General features: G+C 34.8%; 2 protein-coding genes across 3 annotated transcripts; both read left to right on the top strand.

The window, feature by feature from the left end:
* Positions 1 to 4,457: 4,457 nt before the first annotated feature.
* LOC149943714 (nardilysin-like) lies at positions 4,458 to 13,652 on the top strand. Of its 2 annotated transcripts, none has more exons than XM_090175085.1 (8): positions 4,458 to 4,555; positions 11,533 to 11,769; positions 11,836 to 11,917; positions 11,986 to 12,051; positions 12,108 to 12,142; positions 12,215 to 12,341; positions 12,406 to 12,624; positions 13,381 to 13,455. In XM_090175085.1, exons 2-8 carry the CDS (start codon positions 11,533 to 11,535, stop codon positions 13,440 to 13,442), a joined length of 828 nt encoding a protein of 275 aa, XP_090031211.1. In that variant the 5' UTR covers positions 4,458 to 4,555; the 3' UTR covers positions 13,443 to 13,455. The 2 variants fall into 2 exon arrangements, 1 of the variants encoding a protein (XP_090031211.1); XR_016480871.1 differs by lacking the exons at positions 4,458 to 4,555; positions 13,381 to 13,455 and adding exons at positions 13,493 to 13,566; positions 13,636 to 13,652 and having other exon boundaries at positions 10,410 to 11,769.
* A 142-nt stretch (positions 13,653 to 13,794) lies between these two features.
* Positions 13,795 to 25,139, top strand: LOC149943713 (nardilysin-like). Its single transcript, XM_090175660.1, has 14 exons — positions 13,795 to 13,866; positions 13,940 to 14,162; positions 14,228 to 14,462; positions 20,828 to 20,860; positions 21,441 to 21,491; positions 21,561 to 21,601; positions 23,064 to 23,191; positions 23,396 to 23,546; positions 23,604 to 23,891; positions 23,951 to 24,025; positions 24,090 to 24,233; positions 24,283 to 24,419; positions 24,551 to 24,851; positions 24,912 to 25,139. Exons 2-14 carry the CDS (start codon positions 14,031 to 14,033, stop codon positions 25,113 to 25,115), a joined length of 1,920 nt encoding a protein of 639 aa, XP_090031786.1. The 5' UTR covers positions 13,795 to 13,866; positions 13,940 to 14,030; the 3' UTR covers positions 25,116 to 25,139.
* Positions 25,140 to 25,478: the final 339 nt, after the last annotated feature.

Genomic DNA, 25,478 nt, shown 5'->3' with positions numbered 1-25,478 from the left:
TAAGACGTGTGAATTCTGGAATTCTACTATGTAAATTGTATTTTCTCTAAAAGATTATTTAAAATGATTTGGCTTAAAAAACAGTCCTTTTTTATCTGTACAAACATACGATCATTTCAAATTAGATAGGTTTCTCTTTCTTTTTCCTGAGACGTAAGCCTTTTTGGGTAGTACCAAATTGTTTTCTTTCCATGACGTATTATTTCAATGAAAAATTGTCCGTTTTTGACCAAACCAATTTCATTAAAGGTTTTCGTGTACGCTCTACAACTTGTTGATTGAAAATTTTCCTCTACCACCCATCGTTCAAAAAATAAAAATTTCAAAACGGTGAAAAACTTCACGATTTTTCTAAAAATTCCAAAAAAAAGGGACCTCCCCGAGAGAGTATATCCTGATATTTTCACATTTCTAGCAACTATAGTTTTTGAGAAAAACGCCGGGGCCGATCAAATTAAGACACCTGACATGTATATAAATGTGGAACTAAAAACTAGCCTTCTGCAGCCCACTCCACGTAAGACCAATTTGCACTTCCAGCTAATGCAACAAGAAGAGGAGATCAATTTTGGACTCGACGGACAGCGACTGTAACAGCATGGGTTGAGCTTTATTAGAAAAACACATTATTTGACACCAGCACCCAATGATTTGGGGGGTACCAAATGACGTAGCCGTTATTTACGTGGAAAGTGAAGAATAATTTGTAAATAATTTGAAGTTCACACGATACACAGACTAACACATCTATCAATATGTAAAACGTAATTTAATGGTTTAAACTGACATAAAGGTCCCATACCGTGGTGATTTGAACAGAAAGGTTCCTCCTCGAGAGAGTATATCCTGATAATTTCACAATTCTAGCAACTATAGTTTTTGAGAAAAACGCCTGGGCCGATCAAATTAAGACTCCCCGAATAATAATGCGACTGGGATGCCCATTTTGTAGTGCTAAGCCTTAATTAGTTTTTAATTTTTATAAATTAAATAAACATTTCCGCCAAATAAACTTGCATCACGTTCAGCACTTTATTTAACATAACACAATGAGCAGTTACTTCATTTTCCATTGTCCAAGTTACTAAAGAATCCCCCCGGAGGTTATATTTCTTTATACTTTTTAAAAATGTTGTAACTTAATGTAACCGACCGGCCTTGAACCAGATGCTGTACAAACGCCAAAATCGAAAATTTTACGGTGCAGCCAGACACGTGACTAAAAAAAAACCTGTATCTTTCCGTTAAAAACGGGCTTAACAGATAAAATATAGGAACTAAAGTACCTATATAATTGGCGTTCCCGACCCCATTAACTAAATTTGTCACTCTTTATTATCTCTCCTATTGCTGACTTAATAGTCGAGTTTCTTTACTTATTTAATGGTATATTTGAAGTCTAGTGTGGCTAAGCGTCTAGGAGGCAGAGTTTATGGATGGCCGTGTGAGGACGACCACCAATCCCGCAACGGGTGGTCGGAATGCTTCCGCCACGGTGTCCACACCCCTATCTCCACGTATCCCCTCGTTGGCGTGGCCGTTCCACATATCTCGCCCTGATTAATCAGATGGATGAGAGGACTGAACTGTCCCACACGTTACAATCGAATAAAAAATTAAAAAATTAAAGTCTGTCCTTTTACTTTTTTCTATAATTTGATTTTTTGAGGTACTAGGAACTAAGGTAGATATTTTTTTAAATAAGAGGTTAGTCTTTTAAATGACAGATTGAAGATTAAAAGGGCAGATTGTTAAAAGTAGATATCTGGTAATTATTACGAGACTCTCTGTGAAAAATCAAACAATTATTTTATTTTCAGACTAAACTTCTGCAACTGTGGCTATTTGCTTCTGCCAGCAGTATTGGCTCTATTTATTTAATTTTTTTGAAATGTTATATTAACCCCAGTAGCAAAAGTTGGTAGGGCCTATGGTCGTAAAAAGTCCGTCTTGATCGGATCGTAGTCGGCCCTCTTGGTCGAGTTATAGTCGCGCCTTAGTCGGCTGCCTTTGTCGGTTCTTGGTCGGTGGAAGTCGGGTTTTAGTCGGGCCGTTGCCAATCGTCTTTGTCGGGTCGTAGTTGGGCCCCAGCTGGTTAACAGGTCGAAATGTCACAGCCTGTTTTATGGTCGGTCGCGAGTCGCTGTATTGATGACCCCGACAAATTTCTGGACAGAGGGCCTACCCCAAAAAGTATAACCCGCCAATTATTAACGACGATCGCAGTCGGCACAACTAATATGACTATTATGACAATTTTAAAAGGTTTTTAATTTTTATACTTAAGAGGGTCATATGGCAGTGAGATATAAAGTTCTGATTGAAAAAATCTGAAAAATTTTGGTTCCTAATATGACAAATATAACTGTTTTGAAAAGTGATTAATTTTCGAAGTTTTATCGATCTTTTCCGAAAGCAAGACCCATATCCGACCCAAAATCGAACTTTTTGAGCTTTTGGAGGAAGATCGAGCCGACCAACCCTTGGCAATTTTTACAAAATAAAACGCAAATTTTACAGCTGCTCAAATTATAGTCAACCGAACCGCGACGGATATTGAATAAGTCGGCGTAAAACTCACAATCGGTTTCGATCTTTTCCGAAAGCAAGACCCATATCAGACCACAAATCGGCCTTTTTGAGCTTCTGGAGGCAGTGGCGTAGCTAGGGGGGTGGTGGGGGCGGTCCGCCCTGGGTGTCTCCCGTTTGGGCGTGATTTGGGGGTGACACTCAACCGTGAAAAAAATAAAAAACCTACACCAACTATAGGGACTAGTAAGTAATACGTCATGATATCCGCCCCGGGTGTCACCCATGCTAGCTACGCCACTGTCTGGAGGAACATTGGGCCGACCAGCCTTCGACAATTTGTAAACAATAAAACTGCTCAAATGATAGTTGGCCCAACCGCGAAGGATATTTAAATCAACCATATCAGACGGCATTGAGTTGGCGTGACGCACACTAGCCGACTCGGACTACTACCCGACAGCAGCTCGACCCCTATCCGACCATAAAACTTACTACGTGTGCTACTGGGGAATACATTAACTGATTTCATAGTTAACATACTTGTTTTATTTGTTAAATTCTAAGCAATTTAGAGGACAAGAATAATATTGGAAATATGTAACAGAGAAGTATTATTACAGTTGATTTAATCATGTAAAGCAGTTATTGAAACTGCAGTAAATCTAGAGATCGGCGTTTGAATAAGAAAATATCCAATTATTTATTTTTATTCATAACCGCCAATTATCCGAAAAATATACGAAAAAACCGAATATTTTTGCAGGTTAAATCGTTGTTTATTCGTATAAAATGTTCATAAAAAACTGTTAACCAAACTTTTTATTGTTAATCGAAATTTTGCCGGTTAATTTATTCGTTCCGCCGACCTCTAAGTAAATCCCACTTTCTGTAAAAGAGAGTTTAAAATCAACTTTTCCGTAAATACTTATTTAATGACGCAATCAGTGAAGGCTTTACCAAGAGGCTTAGCGGGGTCCAGATCTTTTACCGATCTAGACTTACTCGAAAAGAAGACATATCAAAGTAAGGAAGGTAATTGTCCCAAACTAATGGGCCAAGGTGGAATCTTATCCGCAACTGTTTGTTTGATTAAAATCTGTTTCGTAAAAACTAGTGTTGTTAATTTTCCGGAAAAATTAAATTTCCGAATTGCGGAAAATTATGAATGTTAAATCTACGGTTTGATTGGAAATTTAATGCATTATAAATGAGAAATCTATAGTTTTATTGTAACTGTTGTGCTATACATATAAAAAATTGTCAAACCCATTGACTAGTTTTGAAGCCTCACACCACTCTTATTTGTACGAAGAGCTAGTGTCTATATCAGCTCAAATAATATAATATTAATTGACAAGGTAAAACGTTTATCATATATTTATTTGGTCACATCAATGCCTCTTTGTGAGGAATAAGATTTATATTTTATCAACAAATTTGCATTGTTGTTACTTCGTTCTTTGTAGTCAATGAGTTATATTTTAAGACTCTAGCTCCTTGTCTTTATATTACTCCTTAAACAGTAAGAGATATTAAATCAAATTAAATTTGGTAAAACACGTATAATGCCATTAAACAAATTTTAATACTCAACACTTTTAAAGAAATTTACACATTTCTGTGGAAAATTTTACTTAAGGCGTTTTGCTTTATCCCCTCTCGAACTGAGGGAAATTGAGACCATGATGCCATCGGATCATCTGAACGTAGTTATTATCCCTAGGTTTAAATAAAGAACCTTCTCGGTTGCGCCATCAGATGAAACTTAGATAAAATATTCCGTCTTAGCTATTATGCGAAATATTTTACTCTTTTTCTTCCTCTTTCGATTGTAGAAGTTTTATTTTTATCAGAAGATAGGAAATACGTTTTGACGTTACAAAGCTTCAATTCGAAACTAGTAGTCGGCTTCGGTGCTCAAATTAAGTGGAACTAGTTTAGACCCGCACAATTTCTCTTGAAGTTTAATTTTTTTAAAGAATTAAGCATTATTCATTTAATTAAATTTTCTTGCACGAGAAAGGTGAATATACTTCCATTATTATAATTTAAAAAATATTTAAGTCTAGACTATTCGGCGTTTGGTTTTGAATAATGTTTAATTTTTCGAGTCCGTAAAGAAGTCTTCTAAGCCTACTTTTTAAAACAGGAAAGCCTTTTTTAACGTAACCCTGTCTGCTTAGTTACAACTATATACCGTATTAAAGCGGTCAACGCCAGAAACTCAAATACTGCTACTGTTGGCCGCTACGTAGCTCTTTGTAAACTAAAAAGGCTATTATTTACTTGTTATGAGCATAACTTTCATTTTGATAATTGGTGTTATATTACAAATGCTTTTATTTTGATAAATTATATCGTATTTCCAACATTAATCATTTTAAACAATATCGGAATAAAATTGGGTCTCGTCTTTTGAAAATAACAAATTTTATTTTCACAGTGTAAAGGTAGTAGGAACCACAATTAATAACTGTCTGCTTATACGCGCTACGACTGGCTTATAACGTAAATCATGACAATCGTCCCCAGCTTCAGTATCAAAGAGGCATTGTGCCTAATCGAAGTTTTACAGCTGGCGTTTTAGCAATTTTAAGTAAATTGTAATTTTTGTTGATGAATTATATAACCTACAAGTTTTTTCGCTGACAAGATCAGGTTAATTTTCTAGTTGATAAGATTTTTTGCAAATTTTCAATCCATTCCAAGACGAGTGGTTAAGAGAAAATCAAAAATGTGTTGATTAAAAGACAAGGTTTATTCCCTCGAATATACAAACGCCCGCCGATCACTTATCTGTTGGTTTCTTAAAACATTTGATTTTATTCTTTATATCTCGTTTTAATATAAATATTAAGTAACGTAGTTGATTTAATCTTATATTTGGGTAAACATAATCTTTTGGGACGACTATTTTATAGTGTCAAATCGTGTGTCCGCCTGTTTTATTTTTTTAGTTCTGCTAAAGTAAGAATTTAAATGAGTATAAATATTCAACGTACTAAACTTGTGCATAAGAGACAACTGCTGACTTCATCAACATAAGAGATTAAGACTTTCTATGTTATGAAATTATTTAAATATTTTTTGATGGCAGCACTTCCGTAAACAGTAACGAACAAAATGTTTTTCCAACAAACAAACGATAACAAGTCTACATATTGTAACATCTAGGCCATCTTTACTTGTAAATATAGATCCCCTAGTGATTCCTTCAGATACCCGAGTAAATGGAAATATCAGGATATAGAACCAGAAGTGAAAAAAAAAACATTTCCTCACGAAATTCCCCAAATTCAGAGTTACAATTTTCGGTTTTCCAACACAATAGACCACTGCCTTCTGCTACGTCATCGGCTCGGTGATAAGAATAATCCAATCAGCGGGGTCAATTTAACTTCTTACCGGAACTATTTGATTAACTCGTAATGCGAAGAGCATACAGGTGGTCAGTGAATCTTAAAATCGTCTAAGCATAATTATTCATGTTACTGATACCGCATTGCAGTTTTATTATCATTGGTAACTATATTTTAATATACAATTTAAGTGATCCTTGTTTACGAAGAATAAATGCATTCTGTCAGATATAATGTATAATAATTAGTTGTGGCCTCTAAAACGTTTATCCGCTGCAATATATACTGAACCGAGAAAAACAAGCTATTATTACACAAAAATACGAATCTGAAAAAGTCGCTGACAGTATTTCCCATTTTGTAGGTAGTGAAGCGAATCGAAGAGTATTTAAATGGAAACATTGTAAATTCAAGACGATACTTCAATACTTGGTGTCTTACATCTGTGGTATCCATACATTTAAACAAAAGCTTCAAATCAGGGCCTAGTTGAAACTTTCTTTAGAACGGATATACGGTTTTGTAATAAAAAGTATTCGATTTTAAGTTTACCATAGAAATCTACCTGGTATTTGGGGTTTTAATTAACCGAAACTGCACTTTTTACAATTAAACCCTAGCACGAAACTATTTTTTGTTACCTTTAAATATTGGGGCGAAATGTTTACCAAATCTTTTGGGACGTTCTTATTTTTTCAAAATCTTCTGGGAGGTTTTTATTTTTACAAACTCTTTTGGGAGGTTCTTATTTTTACAAACTCTTGGGATGTTCTTATTTTTACAAACTCTTCTGGGAGGTTCTTATTTTTACAAACTCTTTTGGGAGGTTCTTATTTTTACAAATTCTTTTGGGAGGTTCTTATTTTTACAAATTCTTTTGGGAGGTTCTTATTTTTACAAATTCTTTTGGGAGGTTCTTATTTTTACAAACTCTTTTGGGATTTTCTTATTTTTACAAACTCTTTTGGGAGGTTCTTATTTTTACAAACTCTTCTGGGAGGTTCTTATTTTTACAAACTCTTTTGGGAGGTTCTTATTTTTACAAATTCTTTTGGGAGGTTCTTATTTTTACAAACTCTTTTGGGAGGTTCTTATTTATACAAACTCTTCTGTTAGGTTCTTATTTTTACAAACTCTTTTGGGAGGTTCTTATTTTTACAAATTCTTTTGGGAGGTTCTTATTTTTACAAATTCTTTTGGGAGGTTCTTATTTTTACAAATTCTTTTAGCAGGTTCTTATTTTTACAAATTCTTTTGGGAGGTTCTTATTTTTACAAACTCTTTTGGGATTTTCTTATTTTTACAAACTCTTTTGGGAGGTTCTTATTTTTACAAACTCTTCTGTTAGGTTCTTATTTTTACAAACTCTTTTGGAAGTTCTTATTTTTACAAACTCTTTTGGAAGTTCTTATTTTTACAAACTCTTTTGGAAGTTCTTATTTTTACAAACTCTTTTGGGAGGTTCTTATTTTTACAAACTCTTCTGTTAGGTTCTTATTTTTACAAACTCTTTTGGGAGGTTCTTATTTTTACAAATTCTTTTGGGAGGTTCTTATTTTTACAAATTCTTTTGGGAGGTTCTTATTTTTACAAACTCTTTTGGGATTTTCTTATTTTTACAAACTCTTTTGGGAGGCTCTTATTTTTACAAACTCTTCTGTTAGGTTCTTATTTTTACAAACTCTTTTGGAAGTTCTTATTTTTACAAACTCTTTTGGGAGGTTCTTATTTTTACAAACTCTTTTGGGAGGTTCTTATTTTTACAAACTCTTCTGTTAGGTTCTTATTTTTACAAACTCTTTTGGAAGTTCTTATTTTTACAAACTCTTTTGGGAGGTTCTTATTTTTACAAACTCTTTTGGGAGGTTCTTATTTTTACAAACTCTTCTGTTAGGTTCTTATTTTTACAAACTCTTTTGGAAGTTCTTATTTTTACAAACTCTTTTGGGAGGTTCTTATTTTTACAAACTCTTTTGGGAGGTTCTTATTTTTACAAACTCTTCTGTTAGGTTCTTATTTTTACAAACTCTTTTGGAAGTTCTTATTTTTACAAACTCTTTTGGGAGGTTCTTATTTTTACAAACTCTTTTGGGAGGTTCTTATTTTTACAAACTCTTCTGTTAGGTTCTTATTTTTACAAATTCTTTTGGGAGGTTCTTATTTTTACAAATTCTTTTGGGAGGTTCTTATTTTTACAAACTCTTTTGGGATTTTCTTATTTTTACAAACTCTTTTGGGAGGTTCTTATTTTTACAAACTCTTCTGTTAGGTTCTTATTTTTACAAACTCTTTTGGAAGTTCTTATTTTTACAAACCCTTTTGGGAGGTTCTTATTTTTACAAACTCTTTTGGGAGGTTCTTATTTTTACAAACTCTTTTGGGAGGTTCTTATTTTTACAAACTCTTCTGTTAGGTTCTTATTTTTACAAACTCTTTTGGAAGTTCTTATTTTTACAAACTCTTTTGGGAGGTTCTTATTTTTACAAACTCTTTTGGGAGGTTCTTATTTTTACAAACTCTTCTGTTAGGTTCTTATTTTTACAAACTCTTTTGGAAGTTCTTATTTTTACAAACTCTTTTGGGAGGTTCTTATTTTTACAAACTCTTTTGGGAGGTTCTTATTTTTACAAACTCTTTTGGGATTTTCTTATTTTTACAAATTCTTTTGGGAGGCTCTTATTTTTACAAACTCTTCTGTTAGGTTCTTATTTTTACAAACTCTTTTGGAAGTTCTTATTTTTACAAACTCTTTTGGGAGGTTCTTATTTTTACAAACTCTTTTGGGAGGTTCTTATTTTTACAAACTCTTCTGTTAGGTTCTTATTTTTACAAACTCTTTTGGGAGGTTCTTATTTTTACAAATTCTTTTGGGAGGTTCTTATTTTTACAAACTCTTTTGGGATTTTCTTATTTTTACAAACTCTTTTGGGAGGTTCTTATTTTTACAAACTCTTCTGTTAGGTTCTTATTTTTACAAACTCTTTTGGGAGGTTCTTATTTTTACAAACTCTTTTGGGAGGTTCTTATTTTTACAAACTCTTCTGTTAGGTTCTTATTTTTACAAATTCTTTTGGGAGGTTCTTATTTTTACAAATTCTTTTGGGAGGTTCTTATTTTTACAAATTCTTTTGGGAGGTTCTTATTTTTACAAACTGTTTTGGAAGTTCTTATTTTTACAAACTCTTTTGGGAGGTTCTTATTTTTACAAACTCTTTTGGGAGGTTCTTATTTTTACAAACTCTTCTGTTAGGTTCTTATTTTTACAAACTCTTTTGGGAGGTTCTTATTTTTACAAATTCTTTTGGGAGGTTCTTATTTTTACAAACTCTTTTGGGAGGTTCTTATTTTTACAAACTCTTCTGTTAGGTTCTTATTTTTACAAACTCTTTTGGAAGTTCTTATTTTTACAAACTCTTTTGGGAGGTTCTTATTTTTACAAACTCTTTTGGGAGGTTCTTATTTTTACAAACTCTTTTGGGAGGTTCTTATTTTTACAAACTCTTCTGTTAGGTTCTTATTTTTACAAACTCTTTTGGAAGTTCTTATTTTTACAAACTCTTTTGGGAGGTTCTTATTTTTACAAACTCTTTTGGGAGGTTCTTATTTTTACAAACTCTTTTGGAAGGTTCTTATTTTTACAAATTCTTTTGGGAGGTTCTTATTTTTACAAACTCTTTTGGGAGGTTCTTATTTTTACAAACTCTTTTGGGAGGTTCTTATTTTTACAAACTCTTTTGGGAGGTTCTTATTTTTACAAACTCTTTTGGGAGGTTCTTATTTTTACAAACTCTTTTGGGAGGTTCTTATTTTTACAAACTCTTCTGGGAGGTTCTTATTTTTACAAACTCTTTTGGGAGGTTCTTATTTTTACAAATTCTTTTGGGAGGTTCTTATTTTTACAAATTCTTTTGGGAGGTTCTTATTTTTACAAACTCTTTTGGGAGGTTCTTATTTTTACAAACTCTTCTGGGAGGTTCTTATTTTTACAAACTCTTTTGGGAGGTTCTTATTTTTACAAATTCTTTTGGGAGGTTCTTATTTTTACAAACTCTTTTGGGATTTTCTTATTTTTACAAACTCTTTTGGGAGGTTCTTATTTTTACAAACTCTTTTGGAAGTTCTTATTTTTACAAACTATTTTGGGGGGTTCTTATTTTTACAAACTCTTTTGGAGGTTCTTATTTTTACAAATTCTTTTGGGAGGTTCTTATTTTTACAAACTCTTTTGGGAGGTTCTTATTTTTACAAACTCTTCTGTTAGGTTCTTATTTTTACAAACTCTTTTGGAAGTTCTTATTTTTACAAACTCTTTTGGGAGGTTCTTATTTTTACAAACTCTTTTGGGAGGTTCTTATTTTTACAAATTCTTTTGGGAGGTTCTTATTTTTTCAAACTCTTTTGGGAGGTTCTTATTTTTACAAACTCTTTTGGGAGGTTCTTATTTTTACAAACTCTTTTGGGAGGTTCTTATTTTTACAAACTCTTTTGGGAGGTTCTTATTTTTCGGGGGAGGGTAGTTGCTATTGGCTCTATTGCCTTCAAATGACGGCATCAGTTGTTATTTAAAACCATATTTCTAATTTTAAATGTTAATGTAGATCACCTGAAAATAAAACAGATAAATGGTGATTTTTTTGCATTCAAAGCACAATATCATTTTTCTTATTGAAGTAGATATATACGTATCTAGTGTTGCAATGAAATATAAAAATATGTATGTTAATATTATATAATATTTCATAACTAAACATTTGGATTTTAAAAAACAAATCAGTTGAATTTCCTAAATTGGATGTCAATGCAGCGCATTCCTGACAGAAGCACTGGAGGTGGTCCCGTATATAGAAATAAACTAACTCGAATGGGTAAAACCACTTAAATAAACACTCGCCCACAAGTAAAAAGGAGCCCGTGGGTTTTTTACCTACGGGAATGCTGACGACAAACATCGTCGTTAAAAATTAAAAACAGAACTATTTAGGGATCGCTAATCAAAAGGGAGTCAGAATTGAGGTGACGAACAATTTGTTTCGAATCTTCTCGGTTAGTTTGAGAGTAAAACTAATAGGTCACTTATATAATCTTCAGAGCACATCTTCTATGCTTTTAATGAATACACATTGTTTTAATTTTCAATGGCTTACTAACATTTTGCTGCGACCATTAAACTTCGCTTCCACTTTAGGTAGCGCCATAGTTAATTTTTCACAAAGTTTTAGCAAAACAGAACACGGCGGACGCGCCTTCGTGGTGTTTGTCTACGATGGAACAACAACTAATACCCTCATCTTAATAGAATCCTAAAAATATACGAAAAATCAACATACTTGTTGACCTCTGTATTTAAAAAATATATAAAAAATTCAAATATTTGTAGATCAAATATTTGATTTTAATAGCTGCAAAAAGTATAAGCCTACCCCTTATAAAATACGGAAATCCACCTTACTTACTTCCACATCTGCCGGTGTGTTTAACAGGTTACCTAGTGTCTTAACTTAAGAATCCCACGCACAAATCCTTTCGAAACATTAATTATCGTGAACCAGGACTTACATTGCGCAATCTATACGCAGAGTGTGAAACGTTTGTCGAACGAAATCAGTCAATTGCTTTATCATAATAACTTATCACTTGATAGATGTCCCAACCATTTACTTTGTTGCCTGAACCCATTAAATCTGAAAATGACCGAAGACTCTATCGTTCTCTCGTACTAAACAATGGTTTGAAAGTGGTGCTTGTTTCCGATTCTGATCCTTTGAAAAATTCCATTCAAAAATCCGAAAATGCAAAGGCGGACAAAAATGAAAGTGGTGACATTGAAGAGAACAATAACCAAAATGCAGAGAATAACGACGTAGTAGAGGAAAAAATGGTGAACATTGATATTGTAGAATATTCCTTTAAAATATAATTCCTACAAACTACGGTATGATTTTAGTCGGCAGCTGCTCTGACAGTTAAAGTCGGAACAAACAGCGACCCAGATGACCTCCCAGGCTTGGCTCATTTCTTAGAACATAGTAAGTGAAAATAACTTTTAAAGCTTTATATGACGCAAAAACAATAAATCTGCTAATATTATCCTTAGTGTTGTTTATGGGCAGTGAAAAGTATTCTGATGAAAACCAGTTTGATTCGTTCATAAAGAAATATGGTAATCTTGAGGAATAAATTAAAATATTCATAAAGTAACAACATTTTCATTTCCAGGTGGATACAATAATGCCTGTACTAGCGCCGAAACGGTAATATTAAAATTATTCCTAATATTAAATTTTCATCTTGAAGCTATTTGGCAATATTTCTTTCCCTTGTAGACTCGTTTTTTCTTTAACGTTAATACTAAACAATTCAAAAAAGCTTTGGATATATTCTCTCAATTTTTCATATCCCCTCTTATGAAGAAAGATAGTGCCAACAGAGAACTGGAGGCTATTGATAGCGGTGAATTTTATTAGAAAATTAAAACCTTATCAGATATTAATTTGTCTCTCAAAACTCTAAGTAGAGTTTAAACTGGCGTTACCCTCGGATTTTATAAGAGTCTTTCAAGTATTAAAATCAATGGCGAAGGATGGAAATCCAATTAAGAAATTTGGATGTGGCAACATCGAAACTTTGAAAAAACTGCCGGAAGTGAACGGTATCGACGTGCATTCTAGAGTTCGCGAATTCTGGGAAAATCACTACTCATCTCACCTCATGACCCTATCCGTCATATCCCGAGGTGATACACCGTTATTTACATTTATTATTTTAATCATAAAAGAGGCCTGTATGCAGGGACGCTGATGGTGCCAAATGCGTGGCCTTTAAATCGAGGGGCTAACCACTCTTGGAAAGTCTGTACACCGGATTACACTTACAAGGAGACTACCCGAGGTGGTTATCACCGATTGTGTTGTAACTCGGGGGTTAGGTAGACCTTATGGTAGAATGAAAATTGCCAAAGGGAAAAGTTGCAATGGGCTTTAGTTTTCCCATGGCAAATGAAAATGTTTTTGATCTCTCAAAACCAAAAAACTCCATTTAAAAAAGCATGGGATTTTCTCGGTTTCACAGGGTACTTAATTACTTAAAAAATTTGAAAAAATAAAATTTTCAAAACTTACCCAAAAAGATGAATTTGACCAATTTTGGGTAAAATTGATCAATTATTTTGGATAAAATTGATCATAAATTTTAACAAAATTTGGGTAACCGAGAAAATCCCATGCCTTTTTAAATGGAGAGATCAAAAACATTTTCGGTTGCCATAGGAAAACTGAAGCCCATTGCAACTTTTCCCTTTGGAAATTTTCATTCTACCATAAGGTCTAAATAACCCCCGAGTTTCAACAAAATCGGTGATAACCACCTCGGGTAGTCTTCTTGTTATATTACCACTGCCAAAGGCAGGGACTTGAAAGATTACGCGGAGTGATCATCCCCTCGCTTTAAATAGCGATATTTTGGTTAATTTAACGCAAAAAATTTATTTCAGAGAGCCTAGATGTACTGCAAGATTGGGTGGTAGAGATATTTAGCAGTATTAAGAAAAGGTAATAGCCCAATAATTCTTAATATTTATAAATCGATGAATTTTTTGTGTTTAGAAATAAACCTGATAATTTTTTAAATGGAAACGAGGAACCTTTTGACACCCCCGATTTTTACAAAGTTTACAAAGGTTATAAGGCTCAGATATTAATTTAATTTAACAAATTATCCAAAATAATAATAATTATTATTTTTACAGTATGTGCTATTGAGAAAAAACATTCGATTACTTTGTCGTGGTCACTTCCAAGTTTAGTAAAGCATTACAAGTAAATACACATTTTCTTGTTCGCAAAGTTGCCATAGCCAGCACCAATTATTTATAGTTCTTTGTATGGTTTATAATTGCTAGAGAAGATCCATTAGGCGTCATTGGATTTCTGGTTGGTCACGAAGGTCAAGGCAGTATTCTTAATTTTCTCAAGAAGAGGTTTGAATTTAAATTATTAGATAAATATAAATAATGTTCATAACTATATCGATTTTGTTCGTGATTTTAACAGACTTTGGGCTCTTGGTCTGTCAAGTGAAACCGATAACAGCAGCTGTTTAACAACAATATTCGCAATAACCATAAGTTTGTCAGAAGACGGGATGAATCACCTGGACGATGTTTTGTTAGTTGTTTTTCAGTATTTATTTTTTCTGAAAAGAATTGGACCTCAGAGAAGCATTTTTGATGAGATGCAGAAAGTGGCCGATTTCAACTTTAGATGGAAAGATGAAGTCAGTTTTTAATATATTTAATTTTTTTGATTGGTAAAAATTTTTAATTTACCGTTTACAACCAGGAAAATTCTGTAAGTTCAGTTTCTGCCCTGTGTAATAGCCTGCTTTATTTTGAACCGCAAGATTTATTGAGAGGGAGGGCGCTATACTCGAATTATGACGAGAATCTCATCAGAGAATGCTTAGACTCTCTCCGACCCGATAATTGCAACCTCTTGATATTGTCTTGTTTGTATGAAAATGGCAATCCTTGTGACCTAACGGAAAAATGGATGCAAGTACCTTACTGCAAAGAAGGTAGGCATTTTTCATACACAGTATCCGAATATATATGAGCCTCTCGAAGAAATGTTTGTAAGCTGTCATAACCACCATGTTAAAAATTGAGAACAACAGAATTGCACTATTAACTAGCTGGGGTAAGACTTAAGGCCCAAGACTTTTAGCAACTTTTAATGCCATTAATTCACGTGGCCGGATTACAATGCGTAGGAGGGTGGTAGCAAGCCCTTCATGCGACGTGAGGCCAAAGCTCCTACACGACTAACCCCAACAAGTTTATTTGGAAAGGGGAAACCGAAGAACATGGAGAAAGCCCCTTTAACTTGTGGTGATTTCTGCTGATTCCCATCTATATCGTAGCCTAAGCGATTGTCTAAAGTAATGAGGCAGGATCAAATACTAGTGCTAGAAGGAACATCTTTGATATAGAAACACAATATTTAAAAACAAAAGTTAAAAAAAGTAAAAAAACACGTTATATTTTACGGATTTAAAATTACAGTTAGTAGATACAAACCTTTTTTAGAATCGTCCTGGTAAGTATTTGAACCCTGACCCAAAATCCTTCTGACCAAGCATACGCTACGATCAGACCACCGTTTAAGACTACAATGCGGGGGAAATTAGTACTCGTTCACTTTTAAAAATTGTTGTATATTTTACAGGAATATACCTGGCAGAAAATTACCAGGATAGTTCCTGTAAAATTACAGGTAATTTTTCCTGTAAAACTAAGCAAGTAAAAATCTGTTCTAGGGACGATAAATATAAAGTACAATTAACATTATATTGCAAGTTGATTTTTTTCCAACATAAATCTTAGCACTTTCGCCTCGCAGCAAGAGGAGCCGGGTTCGATCCCAGCTTGTGGCACTGGGTGAAAACTCGGAACAACTCCTTCTGCGTTGAGTTGGCAAGTTCTCTCCCCACTGGTTAAAGGGGTTTTCCCCCGAGTTCTTCGGTTTCCCCTTCCATAAAAACTTGTCGAGGTTAACGGTAATAGTTAGTGTAGGGAGCTGTTGGCTCGATTTCGTGGCATGCAGGGCTTGCCACCACCCTCCTACGCATTGTAACCCGGCCACCGGAAATTATGTCTTTAAAAGTCACTTGATCACTTAGGCCTAAGGTGGTGCCTTGGGTATTAGCCTAGCTGATTATTATTATTATTTATTATTATTAATTGCTTTTACGGTAATTTTCAAATATAACCTTAATATTCTGACAGCAGGAAGTTGATTTCGTTGTTTAAGTCTTTTAATCGTGTAGTTAAGAAAAACAATCAAGGGTTTATGTTTCAGAAATGAGTTTTATTAAGAGTTATTTTCTATCTTCATCAAGAACGACATAAAATGAACTGGTACGTGAAGAATCTTCACTAGTCGGCTTTGAGAAACTGGCAATATAGTTCCACCTTTTGGTACATGTACGCAACAGTTAATTTTTTTTTGCAATGCCTTTGGATTTTCTTCCTGGGTTTGGCTGGGTGGTTCTTCATCATCATCGTTCTGGATAAATAAGTTAGATGAAGAGGCTATTTGGGTTAAAGAAGTTTCAGTTTCGGCCTTTATAAAATCATAATAAATTTTAAATTTTGCCCTACATTAAATACCCCAGTAGCAATTGTCGCTTGCCCGACGGCGCCGATTTTCGGTTGGGCCGACTGTTTGACGGCGACTATTTCTTTTCCAAAATACAGTCGGGAAACTACTCTTTTGACTGGTACTATGTCCTTCCGAATTACAGTCGGGGAAAATATTTTTACCGCAAAGAAATTACTTTCCGACTAACAATGGGTAGGTATTATGACTCAATATTGCAATGATACCCGACTCCATTTCGGATTCATACCCGACCCCGTTTTGGATACACATCCGACACCATAACGGATTAATACCCGACCCCATTTCGGAACCATTAGGATTCTTCCCCGACCAAATAACGGATTCATACCCGACCCAATTTCGGATCCTTACCCGACCCTAATTCGGTTACATACACGACCCGGTTTCGGATTCATACCCGACCCCGTTTCGGATACATACCCGACCGCGTTTCGGATTCATACCCGACCGCGTTTCGGATACCCACCCGACCACATTTCCTATATATATAGTTGGTACAGTCTCATGAACGGTAGTGAAACAATTAATGAATAACTGATGGAAGCCGATTTTTTGGAGGCCACGGAAGTGGGTAATCACTTCCCTACATATCCGTCAATCAGAAAGCTCTCGAATCTATGGTGCGGAGTTCCGTATTTTCTTGGGATTTAGAAAAAGGAAAAAATAAATCTTCATTAATAATATCTCACCTAACATATTTAATTATATGAATGTAAACTACTCGAGTTGAGAAATTTTTAAAAAAGCAAACATTTGCAGACTGAATATATGATATTTTTGGAAAAAATAGAGTACAGAAAAGAAATAATTTAAAAAATATTTTAATTTGTTTTATTAAATCGCAAACTTACACAGTTTTGCGCGATTAATTGGCCAATAAAATGTCGGATATAAGTCGACCGTTGGTTGGGCTATAAATGTTTCATGTCGTTTTCTAGTCACGACAGCTATTTAAGGTCAGTGTTCGGACTCTACATAGTTCCAATGATAAGACTTATTGAGTCGGCAAGTGGTACAAAATGTTGGGTCGCCATACCGACTTTAAAAGCGACCAAAAACATACTTACGCGGAATGATCTCAAAAACGTTTAGGATTTTTAGAGTTGTGATATGGACCAGGACCCAAAAGTGACTCTTTGTGCTACAGGGCAAGTTGGTCGTTGGTCGGGCTATAAATATGTCATGTTTTTTACAAGTCACGACAACTATTACAATGTAAGGTCGGCGTTCCGATGCTAAATAGTTCCAATGATAAGACTTATTGACTCGATAAGTGGTCCAAAATGAAAGGTCACCATACCGACTTTAAAAGCGACCAAAAACGTACTTACGCGGAATTATCTAAAAAATGTTTAAGACTTTTAGAGTCGGTATTTGGACCAGGACCCAAAAGCGGCTTTTCGACTCAAGCCCGACCCTAAATCGACTCTTTGTGCTACAGGGGTAGTGCAAGGTTGGTAAAATTTAAACTAGAAAAAGTTGCCTCGATAAGGGGGTTTTGGTCTACGCGTCTTCCGATTCTAGGTATGTTACTCGGCCTTCTACATCACTGGTTCGGAAAATGCTAGCCTTCTCAAAGTTACAGGTGACGTCACCTGGTTCGGCCAATATGCATTTTTTCGTACATGAGACCCCCTTGGCGTAGCGGCCGTCTTCTTACCGTAATTTACACGTCTTACAAGGATGAAGGCGCGTTCATTCCTCCTACTTCGCCTCCCTTCCTATCCTGGTTAACCGAAACTAGTCTAGGTGGCAGGGTGGGAAATAAGGATTTTTCTGAAAGTGGACATGTGACCTGTGACCCCCCCCCCTGGCTTAGAATAAATAAACTGGACCTTGACCAACGGGGTCTCGAACGAGAAACGGTTTGAAAGAATTAGTAGATTGCCTCAAAAATTCGTCTGTTGCTGACGTCACCCAGATGAGATCCCATTGATTTTCAATAGGATCTCATCTCAGTGACGTCATGTTTTGCGTTAGCAACGAAGTAGCCAGCCTTAGCCCTTAGCAACCACAGCGTATCGAGGCAACCTTTTATTACTAAGATTTACTAACCTTGGACCAGTGAACGCCGTCTGCTACATTAGAATATCGTGTTTTAACTTTTAACCGTTTTCATTAGGGTGAATTCAAATTGAAGTGTACAAACTTATAACTTAGTATTTTACAAATTACTAACAAAAATATAAAACACCTCGAATTAACTAACCCCCCTCCAATTTAATTAATAAACTGCTCCGAGCAATTTTTAAACTGGTCATTTGCCTTATTTCCCACGCTGCTAGGTGGCGCAGCAACGCTGTAGTTATAGCGTCTGCTAAGGGGGTACACTGCGTATCAGTCGTCTGTTAAGCCTATGCTTAAGCATTACTATAGTGATTGTTATGAAATAACTATTTTATATTTTGGTCAGTAGACGGCTACAGTTCGTAAAATTTACTCTACGCACGGGGAAGCAGAAAAACAAACATTGTAGACATTTAAGAATAGAGAGAGGCACTTTGTAAATCTCTCGGCCAGCCGTTAGCTAACTAAATTAAAAATAAGATGTTCGCGACCAGAATCGACCGACTGTCGGCTGTATAAACCTAATTGAGGTTATTAGAGACCTTAAATGCAACGGTCGGCCAACTGTCGGTAAACAGGCCCGAAACAAGTATACCACCGACAGTTATTTGAACAGTCGGCCAATTGTAATTTTTAACGTCTACAAAGAGACCTTTAATGCAACGGCCGGCCGACTGTCGGGAATCAGGCCCGAAACAAGTATACCACCGACAGTTAGTCGGCCAATTGTAATTTTTAACGTCTACAAAGAGACCTTTAATGCAACGGTCGGCCGACTGTCGGTAATCAGGCCCGAAACAAGTATACCACCGACAGTTAGTCGGCCAATTGTAATTTTTACCATCTACAAAGAGACCTTTAATGCAACGGTCGGCCGACTGTCGGTAATCAGGCCCGAAACAAGTATACCGCCGACAGTTATTTGAACAGTCGGCCAATTGTAATTTTTACCATCTACAAAGAGACCTTTAATGCAACGGTCGGCCGACTGTCGGTAATCAGGCCCGAAACAAGTATACCGCCGACAGTTATTTGAACAGTCGGCCAATTGTAATTTTTACCGTCTACAAACTTTGGACTCTTACCCGACACATGGACTCTTAACCAACTGTATTTCGGCGCCTATGTGCTACTGGGGTAGTTAAAATATCGATTACTTATTTATGTGTATTGACTTCCTTTTTAATAAATGAATTTGTCTACTTGACTGATAGACTGCTCTTTATCTAACTGTATTCTACTTAATGATTAATAAGTTTTCGTAGAAAATTACAAAGCATAAGACCCTATTCGAAAAGCCCTTATGCCGCAAAAGAATGTCATCCGAGAAGTTAATGAGGTGGAGTTTCAGTTTTGGTTTTTATAAAATCATAATAAAAAATAAATTTCGCTATAAATTAATTGAAACTAAGGCTTACTTTCTTTAGATATATTGACTTCTAACTAAAACTATCCCTTAAGCAGCCAAAAAGCGCCATCCGAGAAAATAGTGAGGCCATTTGTAATGGAGGAGTTTTAGTTTTAGCCTTTATCAAATCATAATAAGAAATAATAGATTTCGCCATTAATCAATTAATTGAAATTAAGGTTAACTTACTTGTTTTGACTTCCTACAACAACAAGCCGATTTATTTAAATTTACGTTAACTTACTTTGGATGTATTGACTTCCTACTACAAATAGCCCTAACGCCGCCAAAGACCACCACCCGAGAAGATAATGAGGCAATTTGGCCCGGGTTGGAACTTGGAGTAGTTTCAGTTTAGCCTTTATCAAATCATAACTATTTAGATTTCGTTATTGAATAATTAAGTAATATTTAGGCTTACTTACTTTGGAAGTATTGACATCCTACTATCACTAGCCCTAACATTCGACATTTGTCCCTTACAAGGAGACATCCCGAAGTGTAACCCACCGATTTTGTTCAAACTCGGGGGATTGGTAGACGTTCATGTATGATGAAAAATCCTAAAGGGAATTTATTCAATGGGCAACCGTTTTGCCATGGCAAAGAAAAATGGAAATTTTTCCATTGAAAATAACATGGGATTCTGACCGATTCCTAGCCCCCCCCCCCCCCTGTGAAAAATTTAAACAAATTTCAAAACTTCGAAAATGCAAAAAAAAAGAAAAAAGAAATAAAAATTGACAATACAAACATCAAAATTGATCAACATTTGATCAATTTTAAGTCAAAATCCCATGTTATTTTCAATGGGAAAATTTAATATTTTGTGTTGTCAAAATGGCAAAACGGTTGCCCATTGAATAAATTCCCTTTAGGATTTTTCATGATTCATGAACGTCTACCAATCCCCCGAGTTTGAACAAAATCGGTGGGTTACACTTCGGGATGTCTCCTTGTTAGAGAAAATTCCAAATCGCGCCACCTCACCGCAGAACGATTGTTCATAACGGAAAATTTAGTAAATATATTACGGTAAATCGAATAACAGGACTAAAGCTGTTGCGTACAGTAAATATCTATTTACTATTACGGAAAAAGTTGGTATTGGAATTTACCTGTAAAACTTTAACGGTAATTTAACAGGAAGCTACGGTAATTTTTAACAGTGTTCACCACAGTTACATAGTTTTACAGTGGAGCTTTCATACTTGATCCAGAAAGTGCTTAATATTGATTTCTGACCTAATTAAAAAAATAATATTAGAAAAATATCGTTACAGATATTCCCAAGGAATGGCTTCGTTTATGGAAAGGTATTTACGTATTGCTTTGTGTCATTTCTTTATAAATTCCAGGCCAGGTTACTAACTAGGCTATAAGCGCAATTGCGCAGGGCCCAAACTTTCGAAGACCAAGTCTATTAAGTTCGGTTTCATTCAGTTATTTACAATGAGGCCTGGTTTAAAGACTTGGCCTAGGAAACGGGAAAACTAGTAATGCGGTGCTGCACACATCAGATGATAATTATTCGCTTCGCCGGAGCTTTAAGGATAGTGTAAAAATAGAAGAAGTAATTTTAAAAAGATTGATGATCGTAAGTTAATTGCCTGGAGAATAACGGATTGTTCAAACTATATTACAAATATTATAAGGCACACCACTATGATAAAAGAATGACTTGGCAAATTACAAATAAGAGCAAACTGACGTGGAAAAAGTAATTAAAAGCATCCCAAATGCAAAAACCACTACCAGTAGTTCACGGTGTATATTTAGTTAAATTCGAGGTTAAATTAGTGTCAAATAAAAATTAGAACCTTTCGGAGGAAACTTTTGGTCCCGAACTAAGGGAGTAAATTTACTTTATTTATAAGAAGTTATTAACATTTGCAGATCCACCGCCAAATGAAGAGCTATTTTTGCCAGAACCAAACCCGTATATAAGTACATTATTGACGTCTGAAATAAAACTTACTGATCTTTATTTATTTTTTATTATTCTTCTATTTGCAGCCACTGATTTTGAGTTCAGGAAAACCAATCTGGAATTTCCCGTAAATATATAATTTTATTCGTTATTACAAATTACAAAACTGCTTAAGGCACCTAGGAGCAACAAACACTAGGAGAACGCAGCTAGCCTTTAAACACGCTAATGCAGTGTTGTGTAAAAATTTCATTGAACGTTTTACGGACAGGGAGAAGACAATTTCCGAATTTTCCACTTACGATGGCAGGAGGTGCTGAGACACTTTTTACTATATTATTCAGAGAGATATATTAAACATTAATATTACGACTAAAGTTAAAACATAGGGTAAGTTAAGTTAAATGAAAACGTTGTCTAGGGGATAATTAAAATTAAATGAGTCGTCATTAGGCTTAAGTAAATAATATTAAACAGGCTGGTCTCTAGGATCCAAAACATTTAATGAAATAAAAACTAAAATTAGGGGGAAAACATTAATTAAAGGGGAAACAATAATACAATAAACAATGATCAATATTATAAATGCGAAGGCTGGTTAACCCCTTTTAGTTTTTAGTAGGTAGCGTGTCGACTTACGGTACCGGTACCAAGGCGAAATTCCTTCGGCGACTACATAAGCGGTGACGGCATGGTGAAGCATTAAGCTGCCCTTGAAGCTCCAGATTAACGGAAATAGTCCTAGTGGTTATCACGACACATCTCGAACAGTCTTTTGTCTCGGGAGACTTATTTTAGCATGGTCAAACCGAGACCTTTAAAACAAAAGAAACACTCCGCGAAACTTATTCTTCGGAAAAAGGGAATGCCCACATTTTTATTTTAAAGGATTGAAAATGTCAAAAATAAAAGTTTGGATATTTATAGGTAAAATTGTGAGAAGGGTTTTTAAATATAAGTAATTTGTTACAGTGCTAAGTCGTCTAACCAATGGAAAATGTCCAGAAGCAAATGACGACTTTTGAAGGGTGGCGTTCTCCTTGTGTGGGGTGCAGAGTTTGTTGCTCCTAGAAGGCACTACAGGTGCGCGAAAGGAGTGGACAGAATAGCGTTACTCAAATTGTTTTTGTGAATCTTACAAGGAGGTATAAATCACCGAATAGAATAAACTTCATACTTATTGTAAATCACCGATTTCGTTCAAAGTCGAGAGTTAAAAAAATTGGTACAAATTCAATTCCTACGCTACTAAATTAGATCCTAATGTTATTCCTAACTACAACAGTTCATATTTTTATCTGGAAACTGAGTGTACACTCGATAAACATCTCCATACGATTATAATGCAAATTGATAATGCCCAACTGTAACGTACTGTGTTATGGGTCTACAAAAATATAATAGCTACCAAAACCGGGTACAATAGATTAAAATGAATTGAAGCATGAAACTTAGTTCCTCTTTTTATAATAGATACTACCCGAGAGGTTTATCACCGATTTTGTTTAAACTCTGGGTTGTCTTTTACGTAACTAAGATAATTCCCAAGTGGAAAAATTACAATTGTCTTTCACCCTATTTTACTATAGATTCCACAAAAGCTAATAGACAACAAAAACATGAGATTGTGGTACAAGAAAGATCTGAAGTTTCACGTTCCCAAGGGCTACATTTATGTCTATCTCAAATCGCCCGTATTTCAAAGCTCTCCGATAAAGTGTGTCGCATTCAGGTTTATTGTTAGGTTCTCTCGATGTGCGCAAGCAAGAAACCACACCAGAGGTTTTCAATTTGATCTCTGTAAGACCCATTATGGTGTTCTTCAAGTGATAGGTGGCGCCTTCGCTCATCGAGAGAGCAAAATTAGATCCTAAAATTTAAAATAATTTTCTTTTTTTAATGTGTGTTTCTCAACGTTTAGCTCTTTGCTCTGTGACTTTTTCATATTTCTTACCAATCACGAACTAGCCTCGGAACTGTATTCAGCTGAAATAGCAGCTCTAGGCTACAAGATTGACGATGAAGACACTGGTGTCGTGATCACCCTGTCAAGCTTCAATCAAAAATTACCGGTATGCAACCAAATAATTATTTGAATTTAAGTTTTTCAATAAAATTATATTTTTCAGTTGCTTTTGTCATCAATTTTAGGTTATATGGTCAATTTTCAGTCGTCTGAGGAAAAGTTTCGAAGTGCAAAAAAAACTTTAACAAGAGCATTTAAAAACTGTTTGATCGACAATTCATTTCTTTGTGACCATTTGGGGCTTAATCTTATTAGATATCGTGACTGGACTCTATTCCAGAAGCTAAATTTGCTGGATAGAATATCGCTTCAAGATTTACATGCACATTTAAAACAATATTTTAGCCATTTATTCTGCGAAGTAATGGTCCATGGTAATTTAACTCCTGAAGTACGATTTCAATTGTTTGACACTTTGTGAGTTCTATTAAAGTAACTAAATATTGCTAGGAAGCATTAAAAATAGGAAAAATGATTGAAGATAAATTGAAGTATAGCCCTGTCATGCCTGGAATGATACACGAAGTATTTTTAATTTAAAAGCTTTTCCAGTTTATGTGGCACTAAAACTTGTTTCAATCGTGGACAGCCAAGATCAATGGAGGTTCCACTTGGCCAGAATGTATTACGAGTGAAATCATTTAACAAAGATGATTCCAACTCGACCATCACCAACTATTACCAATTAGGGCCTGGATCCGTTTACCACTGCACACTGCTTGATTTACTAACGGTAAAATAATATGAATATTTTAAAGCAATTCTTAAGTTATATGTTTTAGGAAATTATGAATGAGCCCTGTTTCAATACGTTGAGGACCGTCGAACAACTGGGGTATTTCGTCGGTTCGGATAGCCATGCAACCAATGGCATCCTTGCATTCTCTGTAACTCTAAGAAGTCCAGCAGATAAATTTGGGTTGATATTTTTTAAAATATTTGTTGTTAATTGAAAACCCTATTACGATTCGTTGCCTTATACCATGATAATCATTCGCAGCAGAAGAAAAATAATTTTGTGTTATTTATTCATAAACTCTTTCTCTACAGATGTTCTTATTTGGATAGTCGGATTGAAGCTTTCTTGAACGATTTCGGAGAGCAAATAAAATCTCTAGATGAAACGGAATTTGACAAAAGAGTGACGTCACTGATTAAAGGGGTCAATGGCGCGGATTTGAACATGGCCAGTGAAGCCAGTCGGAATTGGGCAGAAATAAGGGACGTGATTTTCATGTTTGAAAGAAATAAACGACGAATTGAAACCCTGAAAAAACTCCAACTGCGAGAGTTTAAAGATTGGGCCTTAAAAGTGCTTGACAAGAATTCCTACAGAAAATTAAGCGTTCAGGTAAAGATTTAGTTGCGTTTTTAATGTTCTTAAATTTCTTATTACTAAAAATATTTTTAGGTCGTAGGCTATGGCGAAAAAGCGTTAAACGAATGCATTCCCATTGAAAACAATAATATAGATAGTAACCACAATTTTCCAACCAGTGATGACTTTTGGAATTTACAATATTTATTTTGCAAAAACCAAGATAAAAACACATTCATAAATGATATTTCCAGGTTTAAACAGTCACTTAGAATATATCCATTGTGTTTATTTTGATAGTTAAAGCAAATGTTTATAATCTGTGAACTTTTGAATAATAAAAATGGTAATATTTTTTTACGACCTACTCATATTCAAAGACGATAATGTTTTTGGTAATTTCCAAACCCATTGCACACCACAACCTTTAACGGTTGTCCCATATCTAGATAGCTCACAGAATCTTTAAGATTTACACTTAATAATAAATAAATATTTTACCGCCTGTATAACCAACGCCAAATATTCTACTACCAAGGATGAAACTATACTATTCAGTTCGAGCGCGAATGAAAGTGTTAATGTCTAAAATAAATAGGTTCGGTCAGGAAATTATAGCATTAAAACAATAAGAAACTGCTGTCATACTTATTATTATTC

Source organism: Leiobunum rupestre, chromosome 5, assembly GCF_980474605.1.
Source record: "Leiobunum rupestre chromosome 5, qqLeiRupe1.1.hap1, whole genome shotgun sequence".
Lineage (NCBI taxonomy): Eukaryota > Metazoa > Arthropoda > Arachnida > Opiliones > Sclerosomatidae > Leiobunum > Leiobunum rupestre.
Note: the sequence above shows the minus strand (reverse complement) of the source record. Positions and strands in the feature narration are given on the sequence as shown.